This window comes from Lissotriton helveticus, chromosome 3_1 (assembly GCF_964261635.1).
Source record: "Lissotriton helveticus chromosome 3_1, aLisHel1.1, whole genome shotgun sequence".
Taxonomy (NCBI): Eukaryota; Metazoa; Chordata; class Amphibia; order Caudata; family Salamandridae; genus Lissotriton; species Lissotriton helveticus.
The window spans coordinates 1,864,068,016-1,864,086,903 of NC_136061.1; the positions used below are offsets into that span (position 1 = coordinate 1,864,068,016).

The window sequence follows — 18,888 nt, forward strand, 5'->3', positions numbered from 1 at the left end:
GGCCACATCATTGTTGGAAATGCTCTGCCCCTCATGCAGATTTCGTACATTTGACTTGGACCTGTCCTAGACTACAACGGTATTGGGAACAGTACATGCCACGCTGGGTGACATGGTCTCCCTATCTTTAACCCCCACACCTGAAATTGCACTTCTGGGCTACATGATTAACTTTCCCAAGTAAGTGAGGAGGTTTGCGGCGCTTGGGTTCCTGTTAGCTAAACGAGAGATAGCTTTAATGTGGGGCAAGAAACAGACACCCACACTTCAGGCTTGGCTTCGAAGCCTAGCACATTGCAATGTGAATTGTGAAGTTTATGCGTCCCTAATGCCCAGTTCCTCGTGTCCTAAGGACATCTGGGGCCCTTATAGGGCATATATTGCCGAGAAAAATAGGGACTCTGATACACAGGTGGAGAGTGGCATTGTACCAGAGGGGATGGGTTAAGGGAATGGTGGGTGGGTGCGTTTCCCCAGTTGATATTGTATTTCATATTGATATACTAGGCCTGTCTCTAGGACACCACTGAATCAAGAATAATGTATTTGTGGTTATACACGAAGCTGGGTTGGTTCTCTAGGCTGTTGACCCAGAGACATGTGAGCTGAGTGTTGGTGATTTTGTATGGCCCAGACGTCAAGACCATATCTACTGTCGCCATATGCTATGTCATGTATATCACAGTATATCATGGTTGTATGATGGAACGCCTAACAACGTACCGCTCTAGTATTGATTTCCTGATCATTGTGTATCAAAATTGAAAAATAAAGTTAAAAAAAATAAAAAATTAGGTCTGGGGAAAAGTCACTTTGAACTTGGGGGAGGGGGGAGGGAGAAGAGTATTTTTTCTTTTTCTTGTGAGGATGCCTTTTTTTTCTCCTCAAAGACTTAGACCACTCAAAGACTGATACCTCGTGTTGAGGCTCCTCAGGTAATCTTCGATTAATCTGTAATGGGCATTTGTCCAGCACATTTTCAACAGGGCTTGAACCTTGATTTCTTAGGGGATTATCACCAGCACAGATATCTTTCCTCCCAAGAGGTGAAGAGGAAAGCTCCGAACCAACGTTGGAAGCGGAGGAGAAAAAAAAATTGAACTGACGTCCGGGACCGAGGTGATTGCTTTAGGTCTTCAAATAGGTCACCGCGCCTCCACTTAGTGTCCACATGGAGCCAGTGTCACCTACTTGCAACAGAGCGCTATTGGATACGTTTCCAGAACCAGTTGCGTCTGGAATACTCTAAGGGGAGAAATTTGTTGTTAGAAGTATCCATCAGAAACTGGGATAATTTAGTACAATTCAAGATGTGCAGGGATGGACGATGGTTAAGAGTCCTCAATTTCACCAGCTACGGCAGATAGATTGAAACTACAATAAACAGCCACTGAAGTGATATTTGTATTTATCTTGTGTGTCCTTCACTGCATTTCATATATTCATTTAAGAGACTATTTCTTATTTCTAAACACATGTTCTATTTAGTATTGCTTTATTATACTTTAATAGTTCAGCAATAATTAATATATGCATTCACATGATTTACAACGGCTTATAAATTTAAGTGAAGGTGCCACAATATTAATATACTAATTCTTCCATTTGACATCATTCGATTTTTAAGGACTTTTTGGAGATGGAAATTAAAGTACACAAAAGAAACTATCCTCACCCTTCTAAAGTGCATTGGTAGACCTTCTTAGTCCACCTGAGGCAATGAAGGGGGGGGGGAATAAACAAGAAGTGCATTGGTCCTCATTTGGGCTAACCCTGTAGAACAACTTCATAGGTAAGTAACTCCCCAAGGGAATTTGCCTGATGCCTCGTGCGCTTGTAGTCTTGGTACTTCAAACCCTGCTGAGAGGTACATGTCAACCAAAAATACTAGTAAGGGTCTCCACCGGATTAGAGATCCAATTCCTCATCTTGAAAGGCCTAACATGAGCCTATGGAAACCAGGGGGAGACAACTTAAGTGAAATATGCCTGTGGTGACTCCTCATTTTCCATCACTGTCTAATAAATACATTCACAAACATGCTCTTTTCTGTTGTGGCCAAGCAAGATGATCCCTTTTTATTTCAGTACCTTCAAAACTCTGCAACATTCATCCACAAACATGAATTTGTGAGAAAGTGCCGCTTTTGACAAGGTTAGCCCCCACTTTTTGCCTGGTATTTGATGTGGTTTTGTCTGTAGCGCACAGGGCCTCGGTCAACCAGGTCCCCCGTGCCAGTGCTTCTTCCCTAAAACATAGCAAGGATTAGTTACTTACCTGTAATCCTAGTTCTCTTCCAGGGGTATACTCATTAAAGTCATAAGCACTGAATAATCTCCGCCCATGAGCGGGAACCCAGAACATATAATAATATATATATATATATATATGTGTGTAAATATATAACAATAGTACATACTACTAAACACATATATATATATATATATACATAAACCAATAATATGCAGACCAACATAACCCATAGGCTAATAAAGCCATCATTACATATTTTCTGCAGTATGAAAATAAACTATATAAACAATGCAATAAACAGGCATGAGCCTAAAATGCATTCCATAAATCAGCAAAAAAACTTTTATTTTCATCAAAGAATTTGTAATAAAAGGCAATTAGCCGAAGCAGGCTGCATACAGAAAAAACTATCCCTGTACAGAAAATCAGACTAACACCTAGCCTTTATGGCCTCAGAGAATCTGAACACTTTGCCTTTAAGGCCTCCAGGGGAACTCTGTTCCCATCATGCAACACAGGTGACAGTTAGGTCAGTTCTTTTGTACGGTACAGTAAACTTAGCAGGTATCTGCATCCAGAAATACAAAATTACTATATTCAAAAAACTATAAAGCTACTGCTAGCCCGGGGAGGCAGGAGGGTGCTTATGACTTTAATGAGTATACCCCTGGAAGAGAACTAGGGTTACAGGTAAGTAACTAATCCTTCTCTGCCAGGGGATACTCATTAATAGTCATAAGCACTGAAAAGAGTAGCAAACTCATACCCACAAGATGCGGGCGACCAGAAAAAATAATAACAACAGCTTTAACACACTGATCTCAGCTAGAATTAGCAAATACATTTCTGAGAGATGCTTGCCCAACTAGTGCATCTGCCTGTGTGTCTGAGTCAAGACAATAATGGCGAGTAAAAGTATGCACTGAACGCCAAGTAGCTGCCTTACAGATTTCTGCCATAGAAACATTTCTAAGGAGAGCTGTGGTGGAAGCTTTCCCTCTTGTAGAATGCGCCTTTGGTCTTCCTGACAAAGACCTATTTGACAACTGATAAGCTAGAAGAATACCTATTTGACAACTGATAAGCTAGAAGAATACAAGAAACAATCCATCTAGAAATGGACCTCTTAGATGCTGCAGAGCCTGTATTAATAGGACCATAGTTAATGAACAAACGGTCTGACTGTCTCAAAGTCTTTGTTCTGTCCAAGTAAAACTTAAGAACCTCTTCAGATCTAAGGAGTGAAGAGCCCTTTCAGCAGGACCGGTAGGATTTTGGAAAAAAGTAGGCAAGGTAATGGCCTGATTAATATGAAAATCTGACACTACCTTGGGCAGAAAAGCAGGATGTGTCCTGAGTACCACTCTATTAGAATGAAACACAGTGAACGGTTCTTTGCAACACAGAGCCTGAATCTCGCTCACTCTACGAGCAGAAGTAATGGCTACCAGGAACGCTACCTTCCAAGTTAAGTGTTGCAAGGAAGTCTTATGTATAGGTTCGAAAGGAGCACTCATTAACTTAGTTAACACCACATTAAGCTCCCAAGGTGGAGAAGGTGACCTGACTGGCGGATACACCTTTCTCAAACCTTCCAGAAAATCCTTTACTACAGGCATCCTAAAGAAGGAGGTCTGAGTAGGTGATATTCTGTAGGCTGTGATCGCAGCAAGGTGGACTTTAATAGAATTAAATTGAAGACCAGATCTTGCTAAATGTAAGAGATAAGGCAAAATCACCTGTTCCTGACCATGCATAGGATCAAAACCATTACTCTCACACCAGAGATAAAATCGTTTCCATTTAAATCCATAGGATTTCCTTGTAGAAGGTCGCTTCGCCTCCTTAAGGATGTGCATACAGTCAGGATTCAACTGCAAGTGTCCATACTGGATGACTTCAGGAGCCATGCTGCCAGACGCAGGGAGGACAGATTGGGGTGGAACACTCTCTCCTTCTGCTTGGACAGAAGATCCGGGTGACCCGGCAATCTCCTGTGTGGCACTTCAGACAACTGAAGGAGATCTGGAAACCACCATTGGCGTGGCCACTCGGGGGCAATCAGAATCATCCTGGAGTCGGTTGTGTACATCCTGTTGATTACGGTTGGTATCAACGGGGTCGGTGGAAAAGCGTACAGTAAGTTCTGACACCAGTCTATCAAAAGGGCATTCCCTTGAGACCCGTTCTGGGGAAACCTGGACGCGAAGACGGGGCATTTTGCGTTTTCCGCATCTGCGAACAGATCAATATCTGGTGTTCCCCATGACTGGAAAATACTGTTTGTGACTTCCTCGTTGAGAACCCAAACGTGAGCCTGTTATCGACAAGTCTCTCGCTAGTAACCAATTCCAGATGGTCTGGGCTTCTATGGACAGAGTCCTGGACCGGGTACCCCCCTGCTTGTTTAAATAATAAATTGTAGTTGTATTGTCTGTTTGCACCAGGAGGGACCGAGATTGGAATGATGGAAACAGGGACTTGAGGGCTAGATGAACCGCCCGTAGCTCCAGCAGGCTGATGTGATAGCCCTTCTCGGAGTCGGACCATAGTCCTTGTACTTGCAAAGGGCCCATATGAGCACCCCAACCCTGGAGTGAAGCGTCTGTGATCAGAGTTTGAACAGGAGGGTCTTGATGAAACGGAACACCTCTCATTAAGTGTGATTTCTTCATCCACAACCTGATGGAGTCCTTGGCGGACTGATGAAGAAGAATTTGATCCTTACGAGGTACCAGACGCCATTCTCGCCATCAATGCGATTCACATAAGACAGGCAGCCAGCAATTCACTCGATCCTTGCTTAGGCCCGACAGCTACGAGTCAGAGTGCGGGTTCGTTCGGAACCAAGACGCCATTCTCGTTACTAATATGATCCAAAAGAAGACAGATAGTAGTACCTTTTTCGATTCCTGCTCCGGTTCGATAGTCATGAGTCAAACTGTGGTCCCAATTACTCGCAATACGTCAACAGAATTGGGTTCCCTTTTGCCTGAAATTCACTGTCAGAACACCCGGCATCTGCCTTGGGTCTCATTGCGTCAACAACACTGAACGCTACCTCAACACACGTGACTCATACTACGTAGAACGGCTCCCCCAGAGAAGCTTTTTTAGCATTTGGTAACTGTCTTTGGCGCACCACAGAATACTGAACGTCATCACTACACTTAAACAACTCAGCCCTACCACTCAGTGAATATTTGGATACCTTACTAAAATTCAGCATTCGATGACGTTTTACCATTGCAATTGGCTCATTGTGGTTAATATCGGCACTGCACTTAGCAATAAAGAAGTGAACACACCGTCCATACAGGTGTACCTCAGAAAAATAGAGGTCCCTGTGATAAACTCTGGTTGGACTGACGATCAAGTCTGTTTTTTCCTTATGACCTTAAGTTACAAGAAGATACTGTCCTGATGAAGAGACTCTCACAGTGTCGAAATGTGTAGACGGACGAAATTAATCTCTTCTATGTAACACTGATAACACTATCATTATTAGATATTGTGTATATTTATTGAAGTAACTCTTTTACTGTTTTTTTTAAAATTTTGATTATATCAATGAATGTTTTCATGACTTTTTATCAAATGTAGTAAACTGAATCTTTCATGCTATTTTAGTGCTTCACTACTTTCCTTTACTTGAACGTTGCCAGTTCATTTTGTCTTGCCTGGGTGTGTTTATTGGTCACATAGTGAAGAATTCGATCCTCCCAGCACCCCGTCCTCTGTCTCCACTGATCCTCTAGACACTGTTGCAGAGGACGCATGTGCAATCTTGCGTTTGGAACTATGAAGATGCACGATGCCATGGATCCCAGAAGAGAAGATACTTGACGAACTGTCGGATAAGTGGATTGACGAAGAAGTTGACACTTTGACCCGATTGATAACCACCTCTCCTCCGAAGGACACACATTTTCTCTTTCTGTGTCCAGAAGAGCTCCCAGGTAGTGGATCCGCTGAGTCGGGTTCATAATTGATTTCTTGAAATTGACCTGGAGACCCAACTTGTGCATGAGATGAAGGCATATGGACAGATGATCTTCCAACAGAGATGGGGACGAGCATTTTAGGAGCCAGTCGTCCAAGTAAGGATAAATGAAAATTCTCTGTTTCCGAAGGAAGGCAGCAACCACCGCTATACACTTGGAAAACGTTCGGGGAGCGGACTTTAGCCCGAATGAAAGTACTGCATACTGGTAGGGATGAACAGACACTTGAAACCTGAGAAATTTGCGATGCCTTTTGGAAATTGGAACATGAAAATATGCATCCTTCAGGTCGATGGAACACATCCAGTCCCCTTGATGTAACTGGGGGAATATTTGATGGAGCGCTAACATTCTAAACTTCTCCTTTCGAATGAATCTGTTCAACAGTCTCAGATCCAGTATGGGCCTGAATTCTGCTTTGGGACCTTTCTTTTTCACCAGGAAAAAACAGGAGTACAGACCTTGGTTTCGCTGTGGACGAGGAACTTTCTCTATGGCTTTCTTGCACCGAAGGAGGTTTGCTTCTTTTTGCAAAAGCTTTAGATTGTGATGAAACATTGTCTTCGGACTGATAACAGGAGGAGGTTTCTTGAATTTTAGGAGTTAGCCATTTTGGATAATGCCGATGACCCACCTGTCCTTTGTTAATCTTCTCCACTCGTCCAAGTATGACGCAATGCTTCCTCCTACAGGAATGGACCATGGCTGTGGAGGAAGTTTCTTCTCATTGCTTCTGAGGCTGTTTTGCAGCTTAGGACTGTTGTCTGTTTCCTCCCCTGCCTCGCCCAGGTCTGTGCTGTTGAAACGGAGACCTCTGTTGGTTCTGGCCTTGATTTTGCAAAGACCAGTTCGACGTTTGCCTCACGTTGCTGAAACGACTGCTTGTCGTAAGGACGAAAATTACGAGGGCGGAAGTCTTTCTTCTTCTCCAGGCCCACTGCCTTCAGAGTGTCCAGCTCCGACTTCATCTTGGCCATCTCATCATCCGCATGAGATCCAAATAATGTCGACCCGTTGAAGAGTAGGTTAACTATTTTCCTTTGGGCATCCGGCTTAAGACCCGTGAGACGCAGCCAAGCCGATCTTCTGGAGCATATGCCGTGGGCATAACCGTGCGCTGCAAGATCCGCCGAATCCACAGCCGCACTTATACTTTGATTTGCCACCAATCCACCTTCTTCAACAATCTCCAGGAAATCTGTCTGATCTTCCTTTGGAAGTTTCTCCGCAAACCTCGCCATAGAGTCCCATAACAGGCGATCATAGCGACCCAGCTAAGCCGCTGCACTGGCCACTCTCATGACAGAACCAGCTGTGTTACACATCCTTCGGCCCAAGGAATCCATATTTTTACTGTCTTTCTCCGGTGGAGCAGATGAGACAGACGTAGCCGAATGGGCCTTCCTGGCTGCCGCCACTATGAGAGACAATGGTCGTGGATCTGTGCGCAGGAAAAGGGGGTCTTGATCAGGTGCCTTATATTTTTTCGCAATTCTTGAGGGCCCTGATCCCACTGTCGCCAAGAATGTCTTCATTGCCGGATCCAACAAACCGGGCACCAGTGGAAGAAGAGGCCTAGCAGAGGACTTATGATGTAAAGTCTCAAATATGACAGACGACTTCACCTGAGGCACTGTCATAGTAATGTTGAATTTGCTAGTCCCACAACACAATACCTCATTGAAGGTTCCTAAATCATCCACAGGCGAAACCCTAGAGGGTGGCGTTGATGAGATCGTGGGCGAATAGTCTCTGTAAGAAGACCTTGTTGGAGAGAAAGAAGCAGGAGATCTAGGTCTTCTCTCAGGCGTAGTAGACCGATGCCTACTGGGCTCCCTAGAGCGTGAACGCCCGTCGCACTGGAGATATGGATCTCCTTGGAGACCCACCAGCCGGTGGTCTCGAAGACTACATAGTAAGTGGTCTTTGATCAGGCCTTGGTTGCATCTTCCAATGACGGATGCTCTCTAGCCATCTTGGAGACATGCTTACAGGTGGTGTTTTACGCACCGGAGAGCCCTCCGGGGAAACCTGCACAATTTGTATTCCCATTTAAGAGGAAGAAGCAGATGAGGAAGAACTCCGAATAGAATGCGGAGATCCAGAAGCTGGAGTCTGCACCTCTCTGGGAACCAACTGTCTATCTCTTGACGCTGACTTCCTTGACATCAAGTCAGAATGCGCCACCACTGAAGAATCTTGGTGTGGAGAGGCTCCGACCACTGGAGATCTGTCCACAGATGCTCTAGACTGCAGACCGTGTGACGCAGACCATGGAGGGTCATCCAATACCCTCGACGCCGACTCAGACCTCGACAAAGACCTATGAGAGGTCCGACAGGCTGATCTAGAATGCCTTGACGCCGACCGTGAGACAGGTGGCAGACACCTCAACGTTGACTTCCTCGACGTCAGACATTTTCTCGACGCCGACCGGACTTTCTCAAGCCTTGAGCCCGAGGCATGCCTCGACGTCAAACCATGTCTCGACGGCGACCTGGATCGTCTTCTCTTCTCAGGTCTCGACGTCGTACCTTCATCTCTCGACGTCGATCTGAATTTTTCTCTCGACGTCGACCGCACTCTCTCTCTCTCGAAGTCGAACGCCTTGCTCTCGACGTCGTACTCACAGCAACTGACACCAGATGTCTCGACGTCGACAAGCTTCTCGACGGCGGCATCGATCTCCGCTTCGACGCCGACTCATGCCTCACCGGCGATGTCTTCGACGTCGATGCAGTTTTCTCTGGTCTCGACGTCGACGGCGATCTAGGTTTCGACGCCGCACTTACTTTCTTTGACGTCGACGCTTCCTGATGTCGTTTTTTCTTGCTTTAACCTTCAGGAGAAGCAGATCTTCTATGTTTTGACTGAGAAGAGGGCGTTCCAGATGACAATACACGCCTTGCCCCCTTTTCACAACGTCCTTCTCTCTCCATAAGCCGCAAAAGCCGAACCTTTTCTCTTTCCTTCAAAATTCTGCTGGAAAGCTTGAGGCAATGATAACATTTTTCCACATCATGTGTGGAAGGCAGACAAACCACACACAGAATGAAGATCTGTTTTGGACATCTTCTTCCGACAGGAAGGACAATTATAGAATAAAGGTGGCATAACTGACTAAAATTTTTTTGAAGATTTAGTCAGAAAAGGTAGAAAAACACCACCAATAACCAATACTGTAAAAAAAGACAGGAAAAAAACAAATTCTGACTGAAAACAGTCAAATTCAGCCGAGCTCAAGTTCCAGGTTCCTCACAGACAAGCCAAAAAAAAGAACTGACCTAACTGTCACCTGTGGTGCATGATGGGAACAGAGTTCCCCTGGAGGCCTTAAAGGCAAAGTGTTCAGATTCTTTGAGGCCAAAGACGAGGTGTCAGCCTGATTTTCTGTACAGGGATAGTTTTTCTGTATGCAGCCTGCTTAGGCTAATTGCCTTTTATTACAAATTCTTTGATGAAAATAAAAAGTTTTTTGCGGATTATGGAATGCCTGTTTATTGCATTGTTTATTTTCATACAGCAGAAAATATGTAATGATGGCTTTATTAGCCTTTGGGTTATGTTGGGCTGCATATTATTGGTATATACATATATACATACATAGATATATATATATATATATATATATATATACACACATACATACATACATATATATATATATATATATACACATATATACATATATACACACACACACACACACACACACACACACACACACACGTGTATGCTTGAGGGGGCTGAGCCGGAGCCGGGCAGTCGTGCTCTGGATCTTAATTTGGCGATTCCCCGGTGGCCTGGGGGCTGTTTCCAGCACGCCTCGGAAGCGGAAGGTGCGGCGCTCAGCTGTAGAGCGCTTAGATGCTTCTGGAGATACAGGATCGTCCCTGGCGCGACCTCGGGGAGATCTTGTGCTTGTGAGGCAAAATGGCGGCTGCCGGGCGGCTTTGTTCACCGGATCCTGTCGTGCCAGCGGAGGTTGCCACCTGAAGACCTTGGCCTCCCATGTTACACCAGCACTAGAGGTGAGCCAGGCCCCATCGCAACTAACGGGGCGCCCTCGCTGCTCTCCTCAGAGAAGTGCTCCAGTCTGCTCTGCCCCGGGGCTTGCCTGTCCCCAAAATGGCGGTGCCTTAGGGACATCGGTGCCAATGACTTCCCGGACAGACTTTCAAGCTCGCGATCGGCTGCTGCCTAAGCATAGCCTGAAGAGCTCTCCTCCTGATCCCTCCTCCTGTGCCCATCCAGCGTCGGCGTTGCTGAGGCTCCTCCAGTTGGCCCCAGTTGATGTGGGTCGGCTTTGTGGCGTGTTCTCCCCTCCTCCCGGGACTGCCTCCCGTTCTGCGAACAGCTGTTTTGGCACCTGTAGTCTTTCTTCCCTGACTCCTGGTATCCGGATCGAACTCCTCTGCCCCAGCTCCTCATGGACGATGAGGCTATGACTTTGCCGCGGACTGCCTTTCTCCCCCCCGGACTTGCTGGCTATGGCAGCCCTCTTCCTGGACTTTCGGACCTGGACCTCTGAGTTTCCTGCCATTTTCTTTTTATGACTCGCTTCTTCTTCTACCTTTCTCCTCTGCCACTTTAGCGATCTCTGACCTCCCCCTCTGTCCTAACGACCTTTCTATTGTCTCTCCTGCTGCCTCTGACACACTCCTCGCTGTCTTACTTGTTACTATCTGCTTCCCTCTCTGGTTTGTCTCACTTTCCTGCCCTTCCCTGTCCCTCCCTTGGTGCTATGACTGCATCCCCCCTCCGACCCCACCTAATGGAACTCTGCTTTTCTGTATATAGAGATAACTCTAATCACTAGTATATGCAGTAGACCTTTGTACTATCTACCATTCCTATGTGACTCTTAGAGTATATCCATTTGTATCGCCTCCTTTTGTGACTTTACATCTTGTACATTTGCAATTTTTTCTGTTTGTATCCTTTATGTAACGCATGTAATCCCAAGTCCTTATGTTTCTCACTGGTTCTTATGTAAAGCGCTCTGACACCTTCGGGTAAAGTTCGCGCTATATAAAATCGCATAAATAAATAAGTTGTTTAGTACTATGTACTATTGTTATATATTTACACACACATATATATATATATATATATATATATATATACATACATACATATATATATACATACATATATATATATATATATATATATATATATATATATATATATATATACTTTATTATATGTTCCGGGTTACCGCTCATGGGCGGAGATTATTCAGTGCTTATGACTATTAATGAGTATCCCCTGGAAGAGAACAATTGTTACATCTACCCCCTGTAAATCCCTAGTAAGTGGTACCGTGGGTATATAGGGCCTGAAAGCTGAAGAGGATACCAAGACCCCATCACTAGGACCATCCTACTGGCCTTGCAGCCTGCATGTCCTTACGAGGTGAAAAACAAAAAAGCAGACTTGGCACCCTGCCTGAGTGCCATGCCAGCCAGCACTACCTGAAGGTATAGGTAAATCAACCCTCTAGCAGACATTACAGCAATAATGCAGGGCGAACTATACCACAGGTGAGGCCCTATCTACAGAAGTAGCTATGCCCCTACACAAAAGTCAATTATTAAATAAAGTAAGTGCCAAGGAAGCCATAAGGAGTACATGGTCTGGGCACTCAACAACTTGAGTTCCCCAGCACTATGATGGCTTCACTGAAACCAGGAGTGTTTGGTACCAAACAACTCCTTGCAATACATCCACACTGATGCCAGTGTGAGATTTATTAAACTATGTACTTAGAGGGCATCTCAGAGGTGCCCCCTGAACACTACTGCCTCTGGTGTTGACACAGACTGGCTTCAGACACACAAACATGTTTCTGGCCCCCTGGGTGGAGAGCCTCTGCTCTCTGGGACCAGAAACAATGCACATCCTGGGCAGAGGTGCTCGGAGGGGAAGTTGCAAAGGCCTGCCGTATTTGTAAAGCGACCCCCAGCCTACGCTGCTAGCAGCAGATGGCAGCCCCCGGTTTACACACCCACATTGGGCGGGAACATTCAGAAGAAAAGGAGGTGTGAGGACCTCAGCCAACTCCCCCTCTAAGGTGGGGGGGGGGTTGGCTGAGGTGCCTCAGTCCCCGCCATCTTGAAGATGGGGAGAACCTTCGAGGTAAGGCTAGGACTAGGCCCCCTTCCAAAGGAAGGTGTAGTCACCCTAGGTAAGGTGTCCATTGGCCCCTAAAACGCCCCCTAAATCTAGTATTTAGGAGGCTCCATCAGACCTTGAAACTAGTTACCTGTGACCGAAGATGAAGGAGAAGACGCCGTGCAGTGAACCCTGAAGTCGACTGACTTGGCCCCAGTCCAACTGGCCAACTTCCAAGACCCTGCGAGAATACGTCTGTCGTACAGCTAGCAGCTTCCAGAAACCCGAGGAAGGCTGCATAAACTTTGAAAAATTTCGGAACTCCTGAGGACAGCAGCTCTATCCCAATGAAAACCAACACCAAGGGCTCTGGTGCCCTCAGGATCCACGAGTCCTGTCCAGTCTGCACCAGACGCCTCCAGCCCGTGTCCAGGTGGACCACTGACCCAGAACAGGTTCCAAGCGATCCTAAACCTCAAGTCCAGCATTTGCCGACTCCTCCTGGACCCACGACAACGCCTGCGGCCTGAATCCAGAGGCTACCCCTGACCGTGACCAGTTACGGTAACTAGGCTCCAAAGTCTAAAGGCATCCCTGCACCCGTAACCCCTGGGGCTTGGTGAACTGAACAGACGGTGCCGCTACAACAGTCTACATCCCTACTCAACTCTGCTGGCGTTGGTCACTCTCCTGCAATCGCCGGTTTACCGCCTGCAGCCTGCTTGCTGAAAGCAAAGCCTCCATTGAGAAGTATTGGGTGCCCAAAGTTGAAATTGCACCCTGCACCCGGCCGCCCCTGTGCAGCTGGTGGTGTATGTTTGGTGTTGCTTTGTGACACCTCTGTGCTTAACCTAACCCCTAAAGCTTGGCCCCTGCCACCGAATTGCCTACCTGCAAACAGTGTTGCTCCGAGCACACCCAGTCTCCACTAATACCATTGGGCCGAAATCGGATTTTGACCTCTGCATCCAGCCGCCCCTGTGGTGCCACTGGTGGTGCGGTTTTGGTACGCACCTGACCCTTGATCTTTGTTCCCAAAGAATAGAACTGTGAGTTGCGTACTTCCCTGTACATCATATTATTGTTTTTTCAGAAATTACACTGTGTTGACTTTTGAAAATGAAAAGTATTTTTAGTTAAAAAAGTAATTGCCTTTTTGCGAAGTTCTTGGTCTTAAAATAAAATACAAACCAAGCTTATTTTTATAAAGTGGTGTGGATCTCCTTTTTGAGTTGTGTGTCCATTATTGGTCAATGCTGTGCAATAAATGTCTTACACTCCTCTGCGTTAGGCCTAAAGCAGCTTGCCCCCACTACCACTAATAGAGCACTTTGAGTTTTATATTGTGCTCTGTACACTTCTGCGGAACCCCTGGACTCTGTGCACGGTAGAGCCACCTAGTGATATACCATATACAGAGATAACTTCCTACAGAGCCCATTAAACAACCCCTAACACTTACCTTCAGCATAGTACTACAGAAGTTACATTTTAACCCAGTATTTAAGAACTGAATGTTTTATGGCTCTTCACATGATATTAATATGGAATTTCGTCTCTGTTAATTTCTTAGGACAGATTAACAGGCCACCAATTCTCTAACGCTCATAAAAGCACATCTTAGCTGTTCACTAAGTCCACATATGTAGCTTCTTGAAGTCTGTAGCAAGATCTATACTTACAGCATAGACATCAATAATATGTACAAATACTGCAAAGTTTACAGTGTCTGCCTCAGACAGCATAACACAAATCATGGTACTCGAAAATACATTAAAGAATGAACCCGATGCACTGGGTAGGCTTTGTGAAGGCCAGTACTAGTTTTACATGAACCCTTAAGTTTTCTTTGGGACATTTACAGACACAATAAATGATACCCAACTAGGTGAAACCCATATTAGGAGAAACGGGCATGAAATCTACAGCAAGCACTCACAGAGGGTAATCAATCTCCTCTGAGCCATTCTCAAGCGTTGTGACTTACATTACAAACATATAGAACATTTGGACTCTTAACAAAACACACTTTATGAATAAAAATAAATACCTTCTTTAAGATGGCACCCGCAAAGTGTGCTCGAATACAAATACAGGAGAATGCAATACGATCCACTGGACAAGAGTTGGCATTCTGTTGGAAACACACATCAAAAAAGGAGCATGAGTCATTGTAAACTTAGTCCATGTTTACTGGCAAACATATGTGATAACTATGCAACAAATATTTAATGCAAAATGATCTTAAACTGTCAACTGCATGGAGCGACCACTATTCTTTTGACCGTGTCCTAGCTCTGCACTAAATTGCAAGTTAATTTAGTACTGAAGACTGCAAAATTCCAGATGTTTTACAAAATAAAAATCCAGCAGCCCCTAAAGTTACATTCTCTGAAGATTGGGGCTAATTGCTACAAAGCCTAGAAAAGAATGTCGGACTACCAACACAGCATAGGAGAGGGTTGAGACAAAGTCACCATTCCAACACTAATCTCTGAAGAGTAGAAGTTGTACCAGTTGGGGGAAGGAAGGGTGCACTGTAAGGCTCAGGAGATAAAGCAAGTGTCTAAGGAGAATAGGAGCAGCAACAGTCAAGAAGCAGTAAGGCAGAAAGAGTAAAATAATCAAATAATTGCAGAAGGGGAAGATAGCTTTACTCTTATGAGTACAAGCGAGGTGGCACAATTTTGTGTAATGGCTCGAGTCATAACTTGCTATTTAGCCAATAGGCTTTAACTTTGTGAAGGTTATAGCTTAACTATATATTCTACCAGGCAAAGTGAAGAACATTAAAGATATGGTTGGCTTAAGGGGGTCTGTGGTACACAACCTCTTTGTAAGAGTGGAAAGCTTCTGTTACTCAACATTTTAATCAAATAAAACTAATCATTAAAATTAAAAAGAATTGGATAACCAATAAAAGCGGGGTTAGGATTTTTTAATACTTCAACTTAAGAAAGGATACACAAACTAAGGATACATCAACTGGTGATGCTCCTCTTTCCTGTGAAATAGGAGTATTAATTACTACTTCATAAAATGTTTATAAGGATCAAATTTACAATGTACTGGTCTATTTAAACCATGAACAAGGCCATAGTGAGGTATTAATTGAAAGGAAACCTGGTAAACCTGCAGCCTGAAGTAACAAACTCACACAACTATGTTATGATTAAAAAATTATACAATACTAATGCAATATGTCATTTCTTAATGTAGGCGCAATACAAGATTTTTTTTTTTTAGATAAGTGGGAAATTGTGCAAATAAAAGAGCATTACAAGCACTCTCCCACTTTGGAAAAGCATCACTGTTTGGGTTGCACCACTTCAAATATGTCAAAAGTCTGTCTTGTCATCAGCATTTCACTTGAACCATGAATAATTAAACCATACTTAGTACTTTATTTTTGTAACCTTTGTTCACTGTTCACGTAAATTTAAAATGATATTCTGGGATGTTTCCACAAGAGCCGTTTAAACATCAATAAAGATATTCTATATCTAGGTCCCATATCACCAATCCATTTCGAGCATGCAGATTTCTTGAGGAAATTGAAACAACTAAACAAAAAAGTTACTTACCAGTGTTAGCGCTCTTTCTGGTGAATACTCTCTCTAACCACAGATTTCTCACTTTTAGAATATCTCCAGGCACCAGACTGGATCCGAAAGATTCAATAGCATTGCTTACGCATGCCAGTAGGTGACACCATGTGTCTAGATGTTGACTATGGTCTGCCACAGAAGTGAAGAAGAAGCTGCACATAAGCGCCCTCCATAAGTGCCAACATCAGTTTCTTTAATATCAATATTATTATCGCAGCTTGTATAGCTCATGGTTACTCCATTCCAGAGTGTCCCCACGCTGGATTCCTTAAAGGCTGAACTCATAAGGCAAAGGCTGAGCGTAGTATGGCTAGAGAGTGAGATTTTTCCTAAACAGCCAAGTTTTAAGCTGTTTCCTGAAAGCTGCTTCTGATGTCTCCAGTTTGAGATGCCAGGGCAAAGAGTTCCACTGCTTGGCTGCCACATGCCTTTCTCTATTCTGTAAGTGCCATTGAATGTAAAGCATAACAATCAGAAATAACAGTGTGCAGATCACTAGTTTGGGACCTTTTTAGATGGAAAAAAAGACTATTCCAAACATAAAGGTGCGATGGCACTGAGATATTTTGGGTTGGATAGAGTATCCACCAAAATTAGCATTAACAAAAAAGTAAGTAACGTATAGTTTCTTACCCGTCTGTGTAGTTTTGCAGCTTGAAGACTTTCTGAAATCACTATGCTGTGCATTATTACGCCATCTAGTGGTTGGGTCCGGAAATGATTCAGGTATGTGAATCTATGAAAGCTCCAATACTGGAGTAATGTAGTCTTTTTTTCTCATTTTTTTCCCCCCGTGGCCCAGGTGGGCGTCGACATACCACCATTTGGTGTCCTTTGTGACGTCGACGTGCTTCCTCCGGAAGCTCCCACCTTTGGTCACCATTTTCGGATTCTTTGTCCTTGTATTGTGTTTTTTTTGTTTTTCTCTTATTTTTAAAGTCTTGTTCATTTTTAATCACTTTCCTCCTGTCTCATCTTTCTGGCGGAGGAGGGTGGGTTTGCTATTAAATCCAGAAAGTCTTCAAATGCAAAACTACACCGACAAGTAAGAAACTATACATTTTGCAGCGTGAATGTTTCTGGATTCACTATGCTGTGCATAGACTTTGTAGCGGTTTGTCCTTATTGTTGTGGCTGGGTGGAAGATGAGCACTGGTTACTGAACATGTGCTGCAAGACCTTCTGTCCCACTTGCGCTTCTTTGTTCATTTGGATATCCACGCAATAGTGCTTAGTGAACGTCTGCACTGAAGACCGTGTTGCAGCTTGGCAGATGTCTTGAATCGGTGTGTTGGCCAGAAACGCAATTGTTGCTCTTTTCTTCCTTGTTGAGTGAGCATGAGCTGCTCCTTGTAACAGTTGCCCAGCTTGATTGTGGCATAGTTGTATGGTTTGTGCAATCCATTGTGCAATGGTATTTTTGCTATCTGGTCGTCACAAAAGACTCCTTGCGAAGTAAAAAAAAAAAAAGGAGTTGCTTTGTTTTTCTGCACCCCTTACTCCTTTCTATATACTGCATCACCGCCCTCCTGGGTCCAGCGCTCTCTATTTGGAGTGTTTGGTTGATGTGGAATCGAGACACCACCTTTGGCATGAAGTGTGGGATGGTTCTCATTAAAATCCTATCACTGTGTATCTGCAGGTAGGGCTCTTGAAGTGTTAGCGCCTGCAATTCACTTACTCTTCGCAGTGATGTGATAGCCACTAAGAAGGCCGGTTTTTATGGTGAGCATGTGCAGTGTCACCTAGTGCATCGGCTCGAATGGTGTCTTCATCAATTGGGTCAGCACTACATTGATATTCCATAATGGTGCTGGCATTCTGTTTGGAGGTGCGATCCTCTTTGCTAATTCTAGAAATCTTTTTACTACTTGGGAGGTGAAGAAACTTTTCCCTGTTTCTTCTCTTATGTAAGCCACAATCGCTGCTAAGTGCACCCTTAGGGAGGTGTAGCAGAGTTTCCTTTGCAGTAGATGTGCTAAGTATTTTAGTACTGTTGACTCTCTCTAATGCATCATTTGGAGAATCTTTTCCACTTTGCTACGTAGAATTTCCTTGTGGTAGGCCTTCTTGCCTCCCGGGGCACTGCCATCGTGCACGCAAGTAGTTTGAGGTGTGCAAACTCTAGGTCTTTAGGTGCCAAGCCGCCATGCTGAGGCTCTCTGGCTCTGGGTGTAGCACCCTTCCGTTCTGCATTGTTAACAGGTCCCTTCGTTTTGGGAATTTGTGTGCTGGTGCCTGCGTCATCTTCACTATTTGCGAGAACCATGACTGTCTGGCCCACTGAAGTACTACTAGTAACAGTGACATGTTGCTGATCCTGCATTTGCGGAGTACCCTGTGTATCAGCGGTATCGGGGGCGAAAAGGGTATGCAAATGTCTTTGACCAACTTATCCATATCACATTCCCTTGTGACCGATGGTCTGGTTGTCTAGATGCGAAGTGTTGGCATTTTGCATTTTGGTGTGTTGCAAATAGGTCTATTTGCGGTGTACCCCACTTCCGGAATACCTTCTGTAATTCCTGTTGGTTGATCTCCCATTCGTGTGATGCTGACGTCTGTCTGCTGAGTTCGTCTGCTTCCATGTTGTCCTTCCCTGGGAGATGTATTGGTCTATCTTCAGTGGAATGGCCCATGTCCAGATCTCCTGTGCTAGCCTCGCTAGCACTACTGACTGTGTTCCACCTTGCTTGTTGATGTAGAACATGGTCGTGGTGTTGTCTGTTTGGATCTACACCTTGTTTCCATACAGCTCCATCTGAAAAGCGTTTAAGGCTAGGAACACTGCCTTTAGTTCCAGGTAATAGATGTGCTTGACCGCATCCTGTTGCGACCATAACCCCCTCACCTTGAGCTTGTTCATATGAGCGCCCCACCCCAACTGGGAGGCGTCCGTCGTGATG

General features: G+C 44.6%; 1 protein-coding gene across 2 annotated transcripts in view; it reads right to left on the reverse strand.

Annotated features, from left to right (window-relative positions):
- The window catches only part of PHRF1 (PHD and ring finger domains 1), a 429,596-nt gene that overhangs the window by 295,907 nt on the left and 114,801 nt on the right, over positions 1-18,888 (reverse strand). For both annotated transcript variants that reach the window (XM_078682828.1, XM_078682827.1), the window contains exon 5: positions 14,425-14,508. In XM_078682828.1, coding sequence (XP_078538954.1) covers positions 14,425-14,508 — 84 coding nt within the window. The remainder of the gene's footprint in view (positions 1-14,424; positions 14,509-18,888) is intronic.